General features: G+C 43.4%; 1 protein-coding gene across 1 annotated transcript; it reads right to left on the minus strand.

Annotated features, from left to right (window-relative positions):
- Positions 1-766: 766 nt before the first annotated feature.
- Positions 767-12,371, minus strand: PPP1R15B (protein phosphatase 1 regulatory subunit 15B). The gene is made up of 2 exons (XM_084853232.1): positions 7,239-12,371; positions 767-2,961 (listed from the first exon to the last, which is right to left on the minus strand). The coding sequence occupies exons 1-2, from the start codon at positions 8,517-8,519 to the stop codon at positions 2,767-2,769; spliced, it is 1,476 nt and encodes a 491-aa protein (XP_084709358.1). The 5' UTR covers positions 8,520-12,371; the 3' UTR covers positions 767-2,766.
- Positions 12,372-17,115: the final 4,744 nt, after the last annotated feature.

Consider the following 17,115-nt stretch of genomic DNA (forward strand, 5'->3'; position numbering starts at 1 on the left):
GACACCCAACTTAATTATTTAAATATAAACTTTTAAAATGTATACCCTACTTACTCTGCTTCAAAGCTATCTGAGCAGTTTGTAGGCAAACACATGGAAAGCAAGGTCTATGTGTAGATCCCCCCCAAAGGGAAACACCCACTCTAGCACCACACTCTTAAAAGGTGACCCCAGACAAGCAGTACAGACTCCATACAATATTTGATTTAATACTGTTTCAATAGTAGCTTGTGTGTGCCTGTCTCTCCTATTATTTTGCCAAAGCCAAAATATAAAAACATTGTTGTTCAGTCGTGTCCGACTCTTCATGACCCCATGGACCATAACACGCCAAGCCTTCCTGTCCTGCGTTCTCGTGCGTTCTCCGGCGTTCGGGCTTTAAAACTACCACAGTACTCTGCTTTCATTTACTACAGCAGCTATACATCAATCCTCTCTTGGCGGGATCAACCTTAAAGACAATTTGACAGTAACTTGCAAACTTTCTTTATTACATTCTACAGATTAGTTTTAAACTGTTTTATTATATACAGAAATAGAACTTTAAATATAAAAACCCAATGAGATAACAATCAAATCCATTTAAATCTGTATAAAGTGAAAGGTTGTCCGGCTCGATCTTTGCCTTTCTAAAATGATATAAAAATAAAATTCTGATAATTATGGTTTTGATTTAAAGTTTTAGAAGAAGGCTTTCATGACTCATTACTCAAATGAAGCTGAAAAGATATCCTTCACTGCCACATGTAGCACCATTAAATATTTCTATGGAAAGAGGAAGATTATTTGAGAAAGAATTAATTCTATTTCAGGAAGTCTACTGTCTGGGTTTTCTTTATGGCTCCAAGCTGAGAAACAGAATCTCCTTTCCACTCAATAGCCTGCAGATGACTAGTAAGAGACAATACTTAAAACAGTATCAAAGTGGAAAGATGTTTTATTCTCAGTATAATAATTTCTGTGGTCCAATCTTATGTATGCGTACTTAAAAGCCAAGCCCCACTGAATTCAAATGTGACATTCCCAAGTATGTACACAGGGTTGCAACCTTAGTAGTTCTAGATGGCTCAATGAAGTTCTACAGCAGCACACATCAGACCATCCTGATGCTTCAAGAGTACCCTGCGCGTGAACTAAAATTAAGCATTCCATGAATAAGCTCTCTAGCTTATTTGTGTGACCAACATCCCTCCTTCCATGCGTGCATATATTATATAGAAATTGGGATTTCTGAAGGCTACTTAACCTACTAGAATTTAATAGGACAAAACACAGGGTATATATGGTTGATTCTGGTTCACACATGATGTTGCCGTGGCTTTAATATAGAAAGATAGTAACTGTGGCTTTAAAATAGAAAGATATTAACTGTCTTGTCATACTACGAAGAGCAGCATACTGAAGCAATAGATATTATTTTTACCCCTGCTTGCTACAAAAGTACACATATATGTGAAACTGAATAAAACAGTTATGAACCACTGTGTTTACTTTAATAGCTCTGGACATTGGGCTATTTAGAATTGCTTACCTAGGCCATTTAAATCATTGTTTGGAAGCCAAACAAGCTTCCAATAATGCTCTTGATAATCCAAACATCTATTTTGACCAACTACATAACATTATGATTTGGAATGCATCATATTAACTACAGAATTATCTTTACAAATAGTTTTATTGCTATGTGAACAATGATTTTAATACTGATTTCTGGTAAACATCATAATTGATATTACAAATCTTGAACAGTTAATAAAAATTAAAAATAATTTTCCATGAGTTTCAGTGTATCTATGAACTGGAGCAGATTGCAACTAAATCAACTTATTCTTTCTTTTTCTACAATGCTCAGCTGATTATAGGTATCTTTACAAAAACTAAAAAGAACAAGGAGAACTGCTGTAGAATTCCACTAATCCATCCTTAGAAGTGTCTTGCCAGCTTATGCCCATAGTGCTGCCCATAATAGACCAGCATGCTGCAGTTTGCAATTTTAGTACAAATATACAGCATCTTATTGCAGCTTTTAAAAATAAAAGTAATGCAAAAGATTATTTTTTTAAAAAAAACTTGGGAAAAGGAAATCCTTTAAAACCAAAGATGCAACAAGGCCTTTTATAATTCTAGGGGTTTTTTGACATTACAGACAGTCAGTAAGAGAAATACTCATGTAAAGAATGGATATTAGACTCAATGCTGAAAAGTAAAATAGAAGTCATTTCAGCTATCAGAACCATTAGAACATTTCAATTTTCTATTATGCACAAATTCAAAAGAGAGAACGGACTGCAATTTGCAAACTTTAAATCAGAACTGCATTTCTGGGTTCCAAACCCAATAAATATACTTTCAAAATATTTTTCCCTTTTAAAAAGTGCAAAATTCCACTCATATTTGCCTTTGCTCATATATGTACGTCTATGAGAGAGAGAGCACTCACACATACACACATGCAAGGAGACATATCCAGATTGGCTTCTGAAAAAAAAATAGATACACTTGGCTTTTGAAGGAAAGTTATGCACTAATCATGCTGGATACCCAATGGAGTTAGTTTCAACAATGCATCCAGATACATACAGCATAGTTGTTGGCAGCGTATTGAGATACAGTGTTAAAATCACTCCTGCTTCCCAGTTTTAGATCATTGTAGGCAGCTGCCATTTTCAATAGGAAGATCTCTGTAAGATGCTCACAGGTGTCATTAAAATGTGTTACACTTTTAATTTTATACTTTATTAAGGTGCTAGAAAATATCAATGTCTTTCATAACACATTTTCCTGAAGTCTATTAAGTATTCCCTGCCTGTGCTCTATTGTTAAGCAATATCCAATAGCATCTTCAATTTCTTGAATTCGTTTATGGAACCGGCACCCATCGCGCGCAAGTTCTTCCCAGGGTCCTTTGCGATCTTCCTCATTGCTTACATAATACTCAGTCACTTCTTCAAGGAAGGTCACCTATGAGACACAAAATTAGATCAAATTATCAACATATATTTACATAATACCCATTTTATAATCAATTCGCTTTTAAAAGGTAACACAAAAATTTAAAAAAACATATTGTTATCAGGCCTATTTATTGCTTGAGTGGGAGAATAAACGTATTTTGAGGTCTATTATAAGGGAGATATTCCCTTATGGAATACATGTTTCACTCGGTGTTTATGTGGCTGATACAATTTAGGCTGCAATCCTATACATACATATCTAGGACTAAGTCTCATTGAGCTCTATGGGACTTACTTCTAAGTAGACATGCATAGGATGACACTGGATGGTAGCCATGAGCTGATTAAGTTATACTAGTTAGTATTAATACAAGATAGTTATGTGAGAAGCCTCCAACCTTGAAGACAGCTATGCTCACATCTAAATGTTTTTGATATGTTATGAAATCTTCATTGATTTAAGCCAGTACTGCTTAAGAACGCATTGTCCCAAAACAATGGCTTTGACTGGGAACATGAAGAGCCAATCTTACATTTTGTTGCTTCTTCAACCAAGTGTCATAAAGGTGGTACAGTTTATGTACCACCTTTCATCCCACTCCCACCAGTGGGTTAGTAATTAAAATGTCCATTCATTTAAGAGCATTAATAAAGCTAGAATATAAAATACATATAAAATAGCTTGCAAGATTACCATGCACTAACAGCTTAGCTGAAGGAGGGAGCAATCCTATGGGGATAGGCGGTCGCCTCTGAACTCAGAGGTGATCACCTATCCAATGCAGGGGAGGTGGAGCGCGGAGATTTTCTCCTCCCGTTCCAGCTGCCCTGCATTCGCACTGTCTAGCTGCGGGTCTTCGGGGGGGGGGGGGGAGGAACGATGCATAGGAAGTGTTGTACTGGCACTTCCGTGCTCCCCGTCCCTGGGAACGTCCCCGTTTGCCCTGCTCTGCACTGCTCTTCCAAGCGTGGAGCCGATCCACGCAGCCTACGAGGCAGCGGGGGAGGAGCAGTGAGGCATTTTTTTAGGAATTGAACAATCCAATGGCCATCTAGCCGCTGTTTAGCGGCCATAGGATTGCACCCATAATGTACCTTAACCCAATACTACCCCCACAAAAAAGGCATCAAAGAAGGCCAGTCTACTGCAGATTAGTACTTCTTCATCTTGCTTAGGAAATTGAATCTTGCTTCAATTTCCCTCATGAACCCAAAAGTTTCTTCAACTATTTTTGACTATTTAATTGGTCCTAATGCGGATATTACCCTAGTATTATTTGTGGATCCCCCTCCTCCAATGGACTAACAAGGTTATTTCACTTGCTCCCCCCCCCCCCCCCAAATGGCTCTTACACGATACATCTTAATGTAGACTTCACCCAGTGGTACTTACACCATTTTAAAGCCAGAAATTTTAACACCTGAATCGCCTACACAGTCATGTAACTACATGGCTTAAGCCCATCCCAAATACAACCTAAGTACTCATATAGATTAAAGCACATCTGCACCTTACAACCAACCTATCAGGTCCCTTAAAGTTTTTAGCTATCTTCATGCAAAACGGCGAGAAACAAGCACAGTGGAGAGTTACATCAGCCTCTCCCTCTGTGCCTTATCCTTTCTTGCCTTTACATCATTCTAAGGTACCCTCTAGGGCACCATTACCAGGTCTTGTAACATTATGCTATATATTGCATACAGATCCTCGTTCATTTACTGTGTCACTAGAAAGAAATACACAAGGGGTTTGAAATTTGTTTTGAGAGAAGTCACTGTGAGCGATTTACAGTGAAGCTTAAGCTAAAATGCATGATTTCATAGCTCCAGAGATTTCTGAAATCCCATGTTATCTTACTGGTTGTTCAATCCATGTAAAACTGGACACATGAATTGCTATGCATATCAGTGCTAAACAATGATTAGTTCTTAACCAGAAAGGTACCAAACCAAGGAGAATTTCAAAAATATTCCAATTCTTCAGTTGGACGTAACACCCAGAAGACAAATCTCAGTTAAGAGAACACACGGACATCAGTTCAAGTAGCAGATCATAAATTGGTCACATATAGTTCTACTTAATTAGGGATATTTTAGTATTAACTTATTTGCCACTTTGTAGCCCACCTATATTTTGTGTGGCACGTTACTCTGCTTTGTGACAGGAAACAGAAAAGCCAGTGCGGAGTTTAGGTTAGAATGCTGAACTAGGACTGGGGAGGCATGTTTTTTCATTTAAATTCCTTAAAAAAATGAATTCAAGCCATCTTACAAATTAAAATATCATGCAATATGTAACAGGAAGCATGAAGCTCCCTAGGTGACCAGTTACCATCTCTCACACTAACCTACCCCACAAGTTTGCTGTGGGGATAAATGTGGAAGGAAAAGCAGGATGTAAATGCATGAAAAAGCTGTTATTTTCTATAGTTGAAACACTGTTCTATTACAAATGCTGCCATGTTTTGTCCCTTAGATAAAAACAGAACTGATGTCATAAACATCTCTTGATGTTGTTGTAACTACACAATAAATTGTAAGGTAATTTCAGGAACTCTAGTTATACATCACGGGATAATACAAAATTGTATATGCATGTACAATCCAACCTTTCCACGCTTAAGGGCCACTCCCCATTATGACTTTCTAACTGGAAGTAATTTCTGATTAGTGTTTATTCTGCTGCAATTAGATGCATTTCTAAACCATTTTGCAGAACAAGAGCATCAAATAATTGCAACAGAACGTAAGGTTTCAAACATGACTATACAGAAGTGTGAATTTAAACAGTCTGTATTCCAAACTCTCATAGAAAAAAATCCTAGTAGGGATTTCTACACTGAACAGAGTTAAGTTCAAATACAATCACAGGAAAGGTATGTGCAACAGAACTACTTAAAAGCTTAGGGTTAAATCCAAGGTTGTGCTAGTGGGTTTTGCTAGCACAATGGGATTTTCTCCCTCTCTCCTTCCCCCTGCAGCCCTTGTGCACAGCTGGAAAATCTGCTCCTGAGGGTTTCCCAGCTCTCCAGAGAAGATTTGAGGGCATGCAAGGAGAGCTGCTTCTGTCAGTGGAACAACACCACTGGATACAACCCTTAAAGAATGCAAAGCATTAGCCAAGTGATGACCTGAAATTGTTCTGAAAGTCATGGTAGCTGGTCACTACTATCCAAACATTAGGGGTTAGAACAGCCTTCTCCAATCTGGTGCCCTCCAGAGGTTTTGGACTATAACTCCCATCAGCTCCTGCCAACATGGCCAATGGTCAGAATCTTGGGAATTGTAGTTCAATACATCTGGAGTGCACCAAGTTGGTTGGGGAAGGCTAGTTAGAAAGAACAGGCCGCTGCAAAAGCATACCACACTCTTGCACTAGTTGGTACCACTTCCAACTTAGTGCCAAAACAGCCTAGGAGAACCAGGGGAGGGGGTGGGAGAAGAGAGCCAATGTCAGAATGCAGCCTTGGACAAAGCAAGATGACTGAATTTAAATTTCTGCTAGGGCACATGATAAAACTCTCATTCGTTACATATAAAGCATGGAGGCTGGTGCTCATTAGGCAGTTCTCAATTCTTATTAAACCAACAAGATGATACAGAGGAGACACTGAAAGGGAGCTCTTAAGAGCAGCAGGCAAGAAATTAAATGGTAGGCCACTCCTAAATTAGCAGAGATCACTTTGAAAGCAAGCATTAAACCTTGTCATGTGCAAGATTTCCAACTACTAGTACCTTTTGAATACTAATTTATATTTTGTCTTGCTTGCATTGTTTCCTTCATGTTTATAAGAAATAACTGAGTAAAAACATTATTATGTATCCCACACTCAGTACATACATTGCTTCCCAGATGTGATTTCACAATGCATACTGGAAGTGGAAGAGACAGATACATTTCCACAAGATATTTTACATGCTTCTTCACAAAAAAAAAGTAGTATGTGGAGCAGTCCTGTCTGTGTAAGTTAGCCTGGCCACGCAATAGCCACTTTGGATCCATTATTCCATTTGGTACACATCATGAGCTCAATCCTGGAAAAAATAATTCTACCACTTGGGGAACAATTTTCAATGAGCTGGAAAGGAATGAAGCAATTATGCCAGGAGTTACCACATTGTGTACAAACTCAGCAATTTAAGTTGTAGGTGTACCTCTCAGAAACTTCATCAGATATATACAGCCATCTGCTTCTTAACCACCCTGAAAGTAAGGATACAACTATAATATTTAAAGTATGCCTCCAGCTTGCACATCAAAATACAGACAACTATAATTCATACCTTTTTCTTCTTCTTCTTCTTCTTCCACTTTTCTCTAGAAAGGATGCCATACTTCACATTTTCTGTAACCTCTGAGTTTTGGTTATCAAGTAGGTGCACCTGACAGCTAAGAAAGATACTATGTTGAGAGGGGCCAAGGCCTATCCCAGCTGGTCTTTTTATGTCACATTTCCCTTTTTCTGCAGTCTGAAACTGTGCCTTGAAGTTGAAAGGGTTATAAGGATCCTCCAAGTTACAGAAAGAGTTCCATAATTTCAAGTTTTCTGATTCATCTATGCTACTAGACTCCCATTCGTCTTCCTCGCAAGAACTTCCAGTCCACGAGGAAGAATCCTCGACCACCTCTGCCTCACTGCGAGGTCCTTTCTCGGGTGCACTCCCAGCAGTTTGAACAGCTGCTGTGAAATTCCGAGGGTCGTAAGGATCTAGGCTACAAAAGGAGTTCCACAAGTGAACGCTTTCCCCATCCTGGCTGGCCGTATCTGACTCGGAAAGGGAGCCTTCACTGTCAAACCCATCATCATCATCATCTTCCTCCTCCCCCCCATCAGAGTCTTCCTCCTCCTCCCCTGCACTCTCCTCCTCGCTGCAAGCGCCCCCCAGGATGTAATCTATCAGCTTGTTCGTACACGCAGGTCTGGCCTCCACGGGTAGGTCTTGCTCTAGATCAGAGCCCTCACCGGGGTCGGCTTTGACCTCCGCAGCTCTCTCCTCACAGGGCTTCCCCGTGCCATCAGGCTTGCATGTGTTCCCCGGGCCTCGGTGCTCTTCCTCACAACACTCCGGGCTCTCTCTCGGGGCCCAGGAGTCGCGCTGTTGCTCCTCCACCTCCAAGCTATGGTAGCCGCAATCGGGATCCGGCACGTCAAGAGCGGCTTTGCCCTCCCGCAGGCGCACCTGCTGCAGGAACCCCGGCAACTTGGCGCGCAAGCACGGGGCCTCGGGCAGCTCCTCCCAAGTGGCATTCAGGGGTCCGGGCAGCGAGCTCTTGTCGGCGCCGCCCAGCACGAACGAGGAGGAGGAGACCAGGCGCAGCTGGTGCTGGACAGCAAGAAGTGGCTCCAGGCCGGGAGCCCCCCACACCGGCACGTAGGGCTCCGGGCCGGTGGCGTGGGCCTCGGGCTGAAGCCAGAACGGGGGGATGACCGGGCTGGGCAGGAGGCGCTGCAGCATCTGCAAAAAGAGCCGCAGCAACGAAAACGGGGCGTCGGCTTGGGGTTGCGGCAACGAGGCCGGGCGCGCACCGAGGCGAGGCGCCGCCTGCTCCCTTCTCGGCTCCATGCTGGCTGGGCGGAATCCTCGCCTCAGCGCTTCTGCCCCCTGTGGCTCGGCCGCTTCTTCCGGCCGGTGAGGTTCTGGGGATCCCGAAGGACGCGGCGGCCTGTCCCCGGGCCGGGCCGGGCCATCTTTCCCGCGGAGACAGCCGCTCGCGTCGGAGCTCAGGCAGCTGGTGACGCGGGAGGGACAAAATGGCGGCGGCGGCGGCCCAGCGCGCAGCGGCTAAGCCGTTGGGGCGGGAGACCCCGTTCGGGAGCGAGCGAGCACGAACGCACGCGCGCCCCTTGGCAGCGCCGACGAGGAAGGCGCGCGCGTCCCTTCGCCCAAGGGGAAGAGTCCGGGCTGGGGTGGCGCCTCCAGTGACATCCGGGCTATCTAGACAGCAGCGGGCGGATCGTGGTTGGTCGCTCGCTGGCTTTTCAGAGCCAGCCCCGCCCCGCCCCGCCCCGCCCCCCCCCGAGAGAGCCCTTGGGTAGCCGGGCTCTGCTTGCGGCTCGGCGATTGCATCAGCCGCTTGCTTCGAAGCGCGCTCACGAAAACTGGCGTTCGTTCGCGGTTTTTCCGGTGGGGGGGTGTGGGGTGGCAAAGAATACTCTCCAGCCAGCAGTCCTAAGTAAAGCAACCCTTCGGACTCATTGATGTAAAGCTAATTAATATTTTCCCCCTCTTGATAAGAGCTGGAAATTGCCCTTTGATTAAGGAAGACGAGACCCCGCCTCTGCTTTTGCTAAATTAACAAAAAATCAGCCAAACCGGCACCACCCAGGTGCGAAGTGGGAGGCACCAGCAGGCTTGTGGGGCAACCCCAAGGTTTGCAGAAGCACTAAAAGCTTTGCAGAGAAACGTCCAAAACTGTCCAATTGAGGACCGGGTGTTGGATGCTGAAGCTGCATAAATTATATTTTCTCTCTTTCATTCGGTATTGAGCTCCCACTTAGGCCGTTTTACTGTCGTTCCAGAAGCATATCTGTTACAGACGTAAGACTTATAATTAGTGAAATCCTTTTTTTCTTTAGTGAACTTGATTAATATGTATGTTCTTTTTTGTTGCTGTTATTGGTTAACTTTATTTCAAAATAAAATACAATGGACAAAAAAAATTTTAGCAGAAAATGGGAGGGAGGGTGGAATGGAGGCCTGGCTGGCACCCTGAACAGGAGCACTGCAATGGCAGCCTTGTGTCGCAGGTTTCACTTTTTTCCCGGGTTTCAAAATGTTCTAATTTAGGAAGTGTGCATGTGTCTCTCACACACACTTTTGCTAATAATTGCTGCTGAGCTCCCTGCAGCTCTGGCCAATCTTTTTCCATCTGTGAATGGACCAAAGTGGTGAAGTCCTCATGAAAAGCAAAACAGAAAGTGTTCAAAGTGTACACTTTCCAAGAGCTGCTCTGTCAACAGCGATAAGATAGTGGTGGTCATAGTATCAAAGGTCAGTTACACAACACTGAGCAAGCTGGCCTACTCTCAGGGCCTACAACATAAAAATGGCCTTGATGGTTCTTCAACCAAAGGTTCTTCTGAATTAACCCAACACCCTGTTTCCATCAGCGGCCAGCATGCAAACGGGAAGGGCATGAATCCAACAGCCCTGAGCCCTCCCTTGCTGCCTGTGCTCTTCTCCAGTACTTAGAGGTGTACTGAGGTCAGCTTTGATAGATCATTGGATTGAGATATAAGACAAGGGTGGGGAATCTGTGGCCCTCCAGATGTTGGACTCTGACTTCCATCAACCCCAGCCAGCATGGCCAATTGTCGGGGATGATGGAGGTGGAGTCCAACAACATTTGAAGGTTCCCTCACACCCCTCCATGGGTGAATGGTACAGTCCTTTAAGGCTGTCAGCCTATGCATACTTAGTTGGGAGTAAATCCCATTGAATACAGTGGGACATTCTTCCACACAGGTTCAGGCTGCACAGCTGCAATCCTAAGACTACACCTAAGAAATAAGTTGCACTGAACTTCTGCTTAAACATACTTTGAAATTCACCCAATAAAAAGTCCGAAAGTATAACTTTTAAAGTGAGACTTCCACAGAACACTTTAGCATATTCACATATTTTGGCTGATATGTGCAACAACTGTTAATAGTCTGACAACATAAGTATTTATTAGAAGCAATTTTTATCATTTATAATATGCCACTGCAGATAGAGGGTGTCTCTGAGGGAGAAAAGTAAATGCATTTTGGCTTGCTCTTCAAGTTTTTTTTTTTTCTCAGCAGGCTGTTGCTAAAGCCTTATTCTTGTAACAACTCATTTTATCAGAGCACGCATATACTATTCTTGTTGGGCCATTCTCTTCTGGTGCTTTTATCAAAGACTGGTACATGTTTTTGCCAGGTCAGTGAGTATATTTATGAATTCTACTGTTGGATGTTGAACTAGGAGTAGGGATAGAGATAAATATCTCAGAGAATAGTCTACATATATGTAAACACAAATATATATGCAATACTCACAAACAGTATACATCTGCAGGGCAGTTTTCAATATGAAGCTTCAATTTCAAACTGTGTCCTTAAAAAAAAGTTCCAGGTCAAGGTGTCATTTTGACTTTGCGCTTCAATTACAAAAATATTTACAACACTGAGATTTGGTACACTAACAGTGTAATCTTAATCTGAACTCAGTGGGGCTTACTTCTGAGTAGACATGTATGAATTGTACTGTTAAAGTATTCTGAAAGTTGTCTTGAAACAAATTTTGCATAGCTGTACCAGACCACCTTACCTGTCTCCTGAGAAACCTGTACGAGGGTCAAGAAGCAACAGTAAGAACCAGACATGGAACAACCGATTGGTTCAAAATTGGGAAAGGAGTACGACAAGGCTGCATATTGTCACCCTGCTTATTTAACTTATATGCAGAGTACATCATGAGAAATGCCGGGTTGGATGAATCAGAGGTCGGAATTAAGATTGCCGGGAGAATTATCAACAACCTCCGATATGCAGACGATACCACCCTAATGGCAGAAAGCGAAGAGGATCTCAAGAGCCTCTTGTTGAGGGTGAAAGAGGAGAGTGCAAAAGCTGGTTTGAAACTCAACATTAAAAAAACTAAGATCATGTCATCTGGCCCTATCACTTCCTGGCATATAGAAGGGGAAGAAATGGAAGCAGTGACAGATTTTACTTTCTTGGGCTCCAAGATCACCGCAGACGGTGACTGTAGCCATGAAATTAAAAGACGCTTGCTCTTGGGAGGAAAGCTATGGCAAACCTAGACAGCATAGTCAGAAGCAGAGACATCACCTTGCCGACAAAGGTCCGTCTAATCAAAGCTATGGTTTTCCCAGTAGTAATGTATGGCTGTGAGAGCTGGACTATAAGGAAGGCTGAGCGCCGAAGAATTGATGCTTTCGAACTGTGGTACTGGAGAAGACTCTTACGAGTGCCCTGGACTGCAAGGAGGTCAAATCAGTCCATCCTAAAGGAAATCAACCCTGAGTGCTCATTGGAAGGACAGATAATGAAGCTGAAGCTCCAATATTTTGGCCACCTAATGCGAAGAGAAAACTCCCTGGAAAAGACCCTGATGCTGGGAAAGACTGAAGGCAAAAGGAGAAGGGGACGGCAGAGGATGAGATGGCTAGATAGCATCACGGATGCAATGAATATGAACTTGAGCACGCTCCGGGAGAGAGCGCAGGACAGGAAGGCCTGGCGTGCTATGGTCCATGGGGTCACGAAGAGTCGGACACGACTGAACGACTGAACAACAAATCTTTTTACCATACTCTCTGGAATCAGCTGTTGTATTTCTTCTGTTCTTCAGCTTCCTAAATGTTGTGAGGTTAATTTTCTTTCTATTTAACATATGTCATAGTGTCATGTGGTTATCATTATCCTGTGTTACAAACCTTGCTGCTTTATGTTTATGTGTGTATGTCTGAAGCTCACAGATAATGAGGAAATTCCACCCAAGTACTTTAATGTTGCTGGCATCCTGCTTGTCTAGATCATACACTGACAACACACAGTCAATGTAGAGTAACTTGGAGCTAACTCAAGTTGAAATATTTACAGAAACAGAATCATAGAATAGTCACAGAATCATAGAATAGTAGGGTTGGAAGGGGCCTACAAGACCATTGAGTCCAACCCCCTGCTGAATGCAGGAATCAAAGTGAAAGCATCCCTGACAGATGGCTGTCTAGTTTCATCTTGAATGCCTCCAGTGTGGGAGAGCCCACTACTTCCCTAGGTAGTTGGTTCCATTGTCATATTGCTCTAACAGTCAGGAAGTTTTTCCCGATGTTCAGCCAGAATCTGGCTTCCCGTAACTTGAGCCCATTATTCCGTGTCATGCACTCTGGGATGATCGAGAAGAGATTCTGGCCTTCCTCTCTGTGACAACGTTTCAAGTACTTGAAAAGCACTATCATATGTCCCCTCAGCCTTCTCTTCTCAAGGCTAAACATGCCCAGTTCTTTCAGTCTCTCCTCATAGGGCTTTGTTTCCAGTCCCCTGATCATCTTTGTTGCCCTCCTCTGAACCCTCTCCAGCTTGTCTGCATCCTTCTTAAAGTGTGGTGCCCAGAATTGGACACAGTACTCCAGATGAGGTCTAACCAGTGCTGAGTAGAGGGGAACTAGTACTTCCCGGGATTTGGAAGCTATGCTTCTATTAATGCAGCCCAAAAGAGCATTTGCCTTTTTTGCAGCCACATCACATTGTTGGCTCATAGTCAGCTTGTGATCTACAAAAATTCCAAGATCCTTCTAGCCTATAGTATTCTTGAGCCAAGTACCGCCCATCTTGTAACTGTGCATTTGGTTTCTTTTTCCTAGGTGCAGAACTTGGCATTTTGCCTATTAAATGTCATTCTGTTCTCAGAGTCTTGAGAAAAATCTTGTTCAGTTATTATAGATGTGTTTTGACACTTGTACACTTCTTTAGGGGCAAGTTTGCTTTCATGAAGCCTATTTCCATTGGGATTGCTGTCTGTTTTGTGTGTGGGGTGTGTGTTCTTTTTCTGGCAGGACCAAGAGTTTTTGCCTTCAACAGCAGCACAACAGGCAGAATAAACAGGTGTGGTTTCAAGCTCATGTCCTGAAATACTCCCCTTCTTCTCTACCAGGAATGGGAAACACATGGCCCTCCAGATGTTGTTGTACTATAACTCCCATCTTCTCTGACCATGTTGGCTAGGGCTGATGGGAGTTACAGTCCAGCTATATCTGGAGAGTCACATGTTCCCTACCCGCCCTATACAATGAAAAGCCTGTTCATCGACAAACTAGCACTATGCAATCTAGTACCTAGGACACTGGAAGAATCTACAGTCACCACCACTGTTTGCTTGCTCATGTCACGGGGCTGTTGCAATAGCTATGCAATCTGCGCTAGAGATGTTATTTGGTGACTTGGCTGTTAAATTAACACCTAGTTAAATAGGCATGGGTATTGTATCAGTCATAATAATTGCAGCACATTCCTACAATGCATAACAAGTGAAAGCAACATACATTTGGAATGCTGTAAAACACTGCTGATGTCACAGTGACACCAGCCCAGTTTATAGCCGATTTCCTGAAAGAAAGGCTGATGCTGAGAACAGGTTAGGGGTGACTGAACTTGAGGGAATCGGGAGAAATATGTAGTCAGACATATGTTAAAGATATGACATTTGCATGCATGGAGAAAACAGTGTAGTCTGATTTCCTGTCAGGAAGAGGTGTCCAGGGTCACTTGAGTTGCCAGATTCCATATGGAGGCAAAACTTAAGAACATAAGAAGAGCCAAGCTGGATATACCAAGGGTACATAGAGTCCAGCATTCTGTTCACACAGTGGCCAACCAGCTTTTGACCAGGAACCCACAAGCAGGGCATGAGTGCAACAGCACCCTCCCACCCATGTTCCCCAGCAACTGGTGTACATAGGCTCACTGCCTCTGGTACTAGAGGTAGCACATAGCCATCAAGACTAGTAGCCATTGATAGCCTTTTTCTCCAGGAATTTGTCCACCCCCCTTTTAAAGCCATCCAAATTGGTGGCCATCACTACATCCTGTGGTAGTGAATTCCATAGTTTAATTATGAGCTGTGTGAAGAAGTACTTCCTTTAATCTGTCCTGAATCTCCCACCATTCAGCTTCATGGGATGACCCCAGGTTCTAGTATTTTGGGAGAGGGAGAAAAATGTCTCCCTGACCACTTTCTCTACACCATGCATACTTTTGTACACTCTGTCATGTCTCCCCTTATTCGCCTCTTCTCCAAGCTAAGCAATCCCAGCTTTTGTAACTGTCTCTCATAGGGGAGATGCTCCAGCCCCTTGATAATTTTCGTTGCCTTTTTCTGCACTTTTCCCAGCTCTACATATATTTTTTTAGGTGTGGTGACCATAACTGTACACAGTATTCAAAGTATGGTTGCACCATAGATTTATATAGGGGCAATATGATATGGGCAGTTTTATTCTCACTTCCTTTTCTAATTAAGCCCAATGTGGAGTTTGCCTTTTTTAGAGTGGCTGCCCACTGGGTTGACATCTTCATTAAGCTGTCCACCACAGCCCCAAGATCTCTCCCAAGAACTTCTGTGCCTTTAATGTAGGGGTGCAGAACCTTGGGCCCAGGGGCCAAATCCAACTCTCCCGGGGCCCTGGTGGCCACATCCCTTTCCCTCCAACCACTGATTGTTTGGTGGCTTCCCAGCTTGTATGCAGTTTTTCTCCATTCTAAAAGGCTGAAATGCCTCTCTCAAGCTTTAGTTACTGGCAGTTAGAGCTTTAAGCTAGAATGCACTGGTATATTTTTGGCCCCGTCCCTTTTGTCTTTGGCCCTGCCCACCACTGGAATGAGGTCCCTGAAAGCTTTTCTGAAATTGAATTTGGCCCTTGGGATGAAAGAAGTTCTGCACTGCGCTTTAATGGTTGGATAGAAAGGGTACTGCAGTTTTAACCATTATTATTCTCTGCAGTTAATAAAAGCACACAATATCCTTCTATACAAGAAGAGGCAAGCCAACAAGTAATGCCTCTTATTACATTTTTATTTATGTATTCCTTATGGAGAGGAAGAGAGAGTCCAGCAGCTTACATAATATTTGATGCCCCTATGAATATTTATACATGCAGACAGACTGCTACATTGGTAAGCCAGCTGATAGGACCAACTTTCAAGATTATGTGAGAGCCTGTAAAGGATGAGTTTTGGTGCTAAATATATAATCAGGTTAGGGTTTCAAAGCAGAAACACATTCTTGCAGATCTTGCATCCAATGATTTCCCCTCTCTCTCAGCAATTATCTGCAAACCTTGTTATGAAGAGGCTTCAGGATAAAAACAGACCAAGCAGGAGGGATTATGTTGATTTAAGGCAAGGGTGGGCAACTTGTAGCCATCCAGATGTTTTGGCCCTCAACTTCCATAATCACTCACCATTGGCTATGTAGACTACGGCGGATGGGAGTTGTAGGCTGTTAAGAATGGGTTAGTAGAAGCGGGAGCCATGCGGGGCCGCTTGGGTAGTCACATACGAAGTAGCCACCTGGAGGTTGATTGTTTTTTGGCCGTTTCTCAGCCCGGCAGCTCAAGGCCATGCTATGCTCTGGCTAATTGGGAATATGATAACAGCCGTGCCTGGTGGGAAGATTCCGCCTCCTTGGGGGGTGGAGTGGCGTGTCCTGGGACTGGGCTTGGATTGAGTGTTTCAAATCTGCCCTGAGTTGCTAGGGCTGGGCAATAAAAAGAGGGCTAAAGAAGGGGGTGGATGTCTCTTCTTGGCCCTGATGGTACGAGGGTGTGCTGCTGGTCGAAGGCTATCCTGAGAGGCCCATACTTTGGTATGTATAGGATAGACTAGCTAGCTTTATTGTTTTGCTCTTGGGAGTATGTGCCTTGGTGTTTGGCATTTCTGGTTTTGCTTAGAGTTTTGTACCTGGCTTGTAATTTCCTGTACAACCTACCACCTCTCTCCATCCTCTTTGTTCCTTTCCCCTAATAAACTTTTATCCAACTTCCAGTTGGTGTGGTATGTCCTGTATAACTTCAGTGCTAAATACAGTGCCTATTGGTCTGGGAAGGGAGCTACTGGGTCAACTTTGGGGGAACTTGTGGCCAAGTTGGGCCTGGCCTACCTTGCAGGGTTGTTGGTGTGAAACCAACAATCCTTCACATAGGCCAAAACATTTGGAGGGCTCCATGTTGCCCACCCTTGGATAGGAGGAAGGATGGAAGAAGTGCAGTGGGACCGGGAGCTACACCGCTTTGACGTTCATTGCCTATGGAAGGAGCATCATGGCGTCCTTAATTCCCCTTCCACAGGAGAGAGGAAACTGGTCATACATGTTTTAGTTTAACTATATAGCACTTTCCCCAACATTGAGATTGGATTATGAAAAAATCAAGGCCAAGCTATCAAGGAATTTTTGTGAAGTGATCTCTTGGCAATTTTCTCACCAGACACAATACAGCACAGCCTCTTTTATCAAGCACCAGAAGAAGCCTTATTAAATTTGGGGCGGGGAGGGGTGGTGAAGCAACTCCTTGAAAAGGTGATGCTTATTTTTTTAACCCTCTAACTGCAGAAGAAGATTAAACATCACAGCTTCTATTGAATTCCATTTCTTTTTTATTCATTTATTTTTT

The sequence above is a fragment of the Heloderma suspectum genome, chromosome 4 (assembly GCF_057233095.1).
Source record: "Heloderma suspectum isolate Gila_16-S chromosome 4, 16-S_ref, whole genome shotgun sequence".
Lineage (NCBI taxonomy): Eukaryota > Metazoa > Chordata > Lepidosauria > Squamata > Helodermatidae > Heloderma > Heloderma suspectum.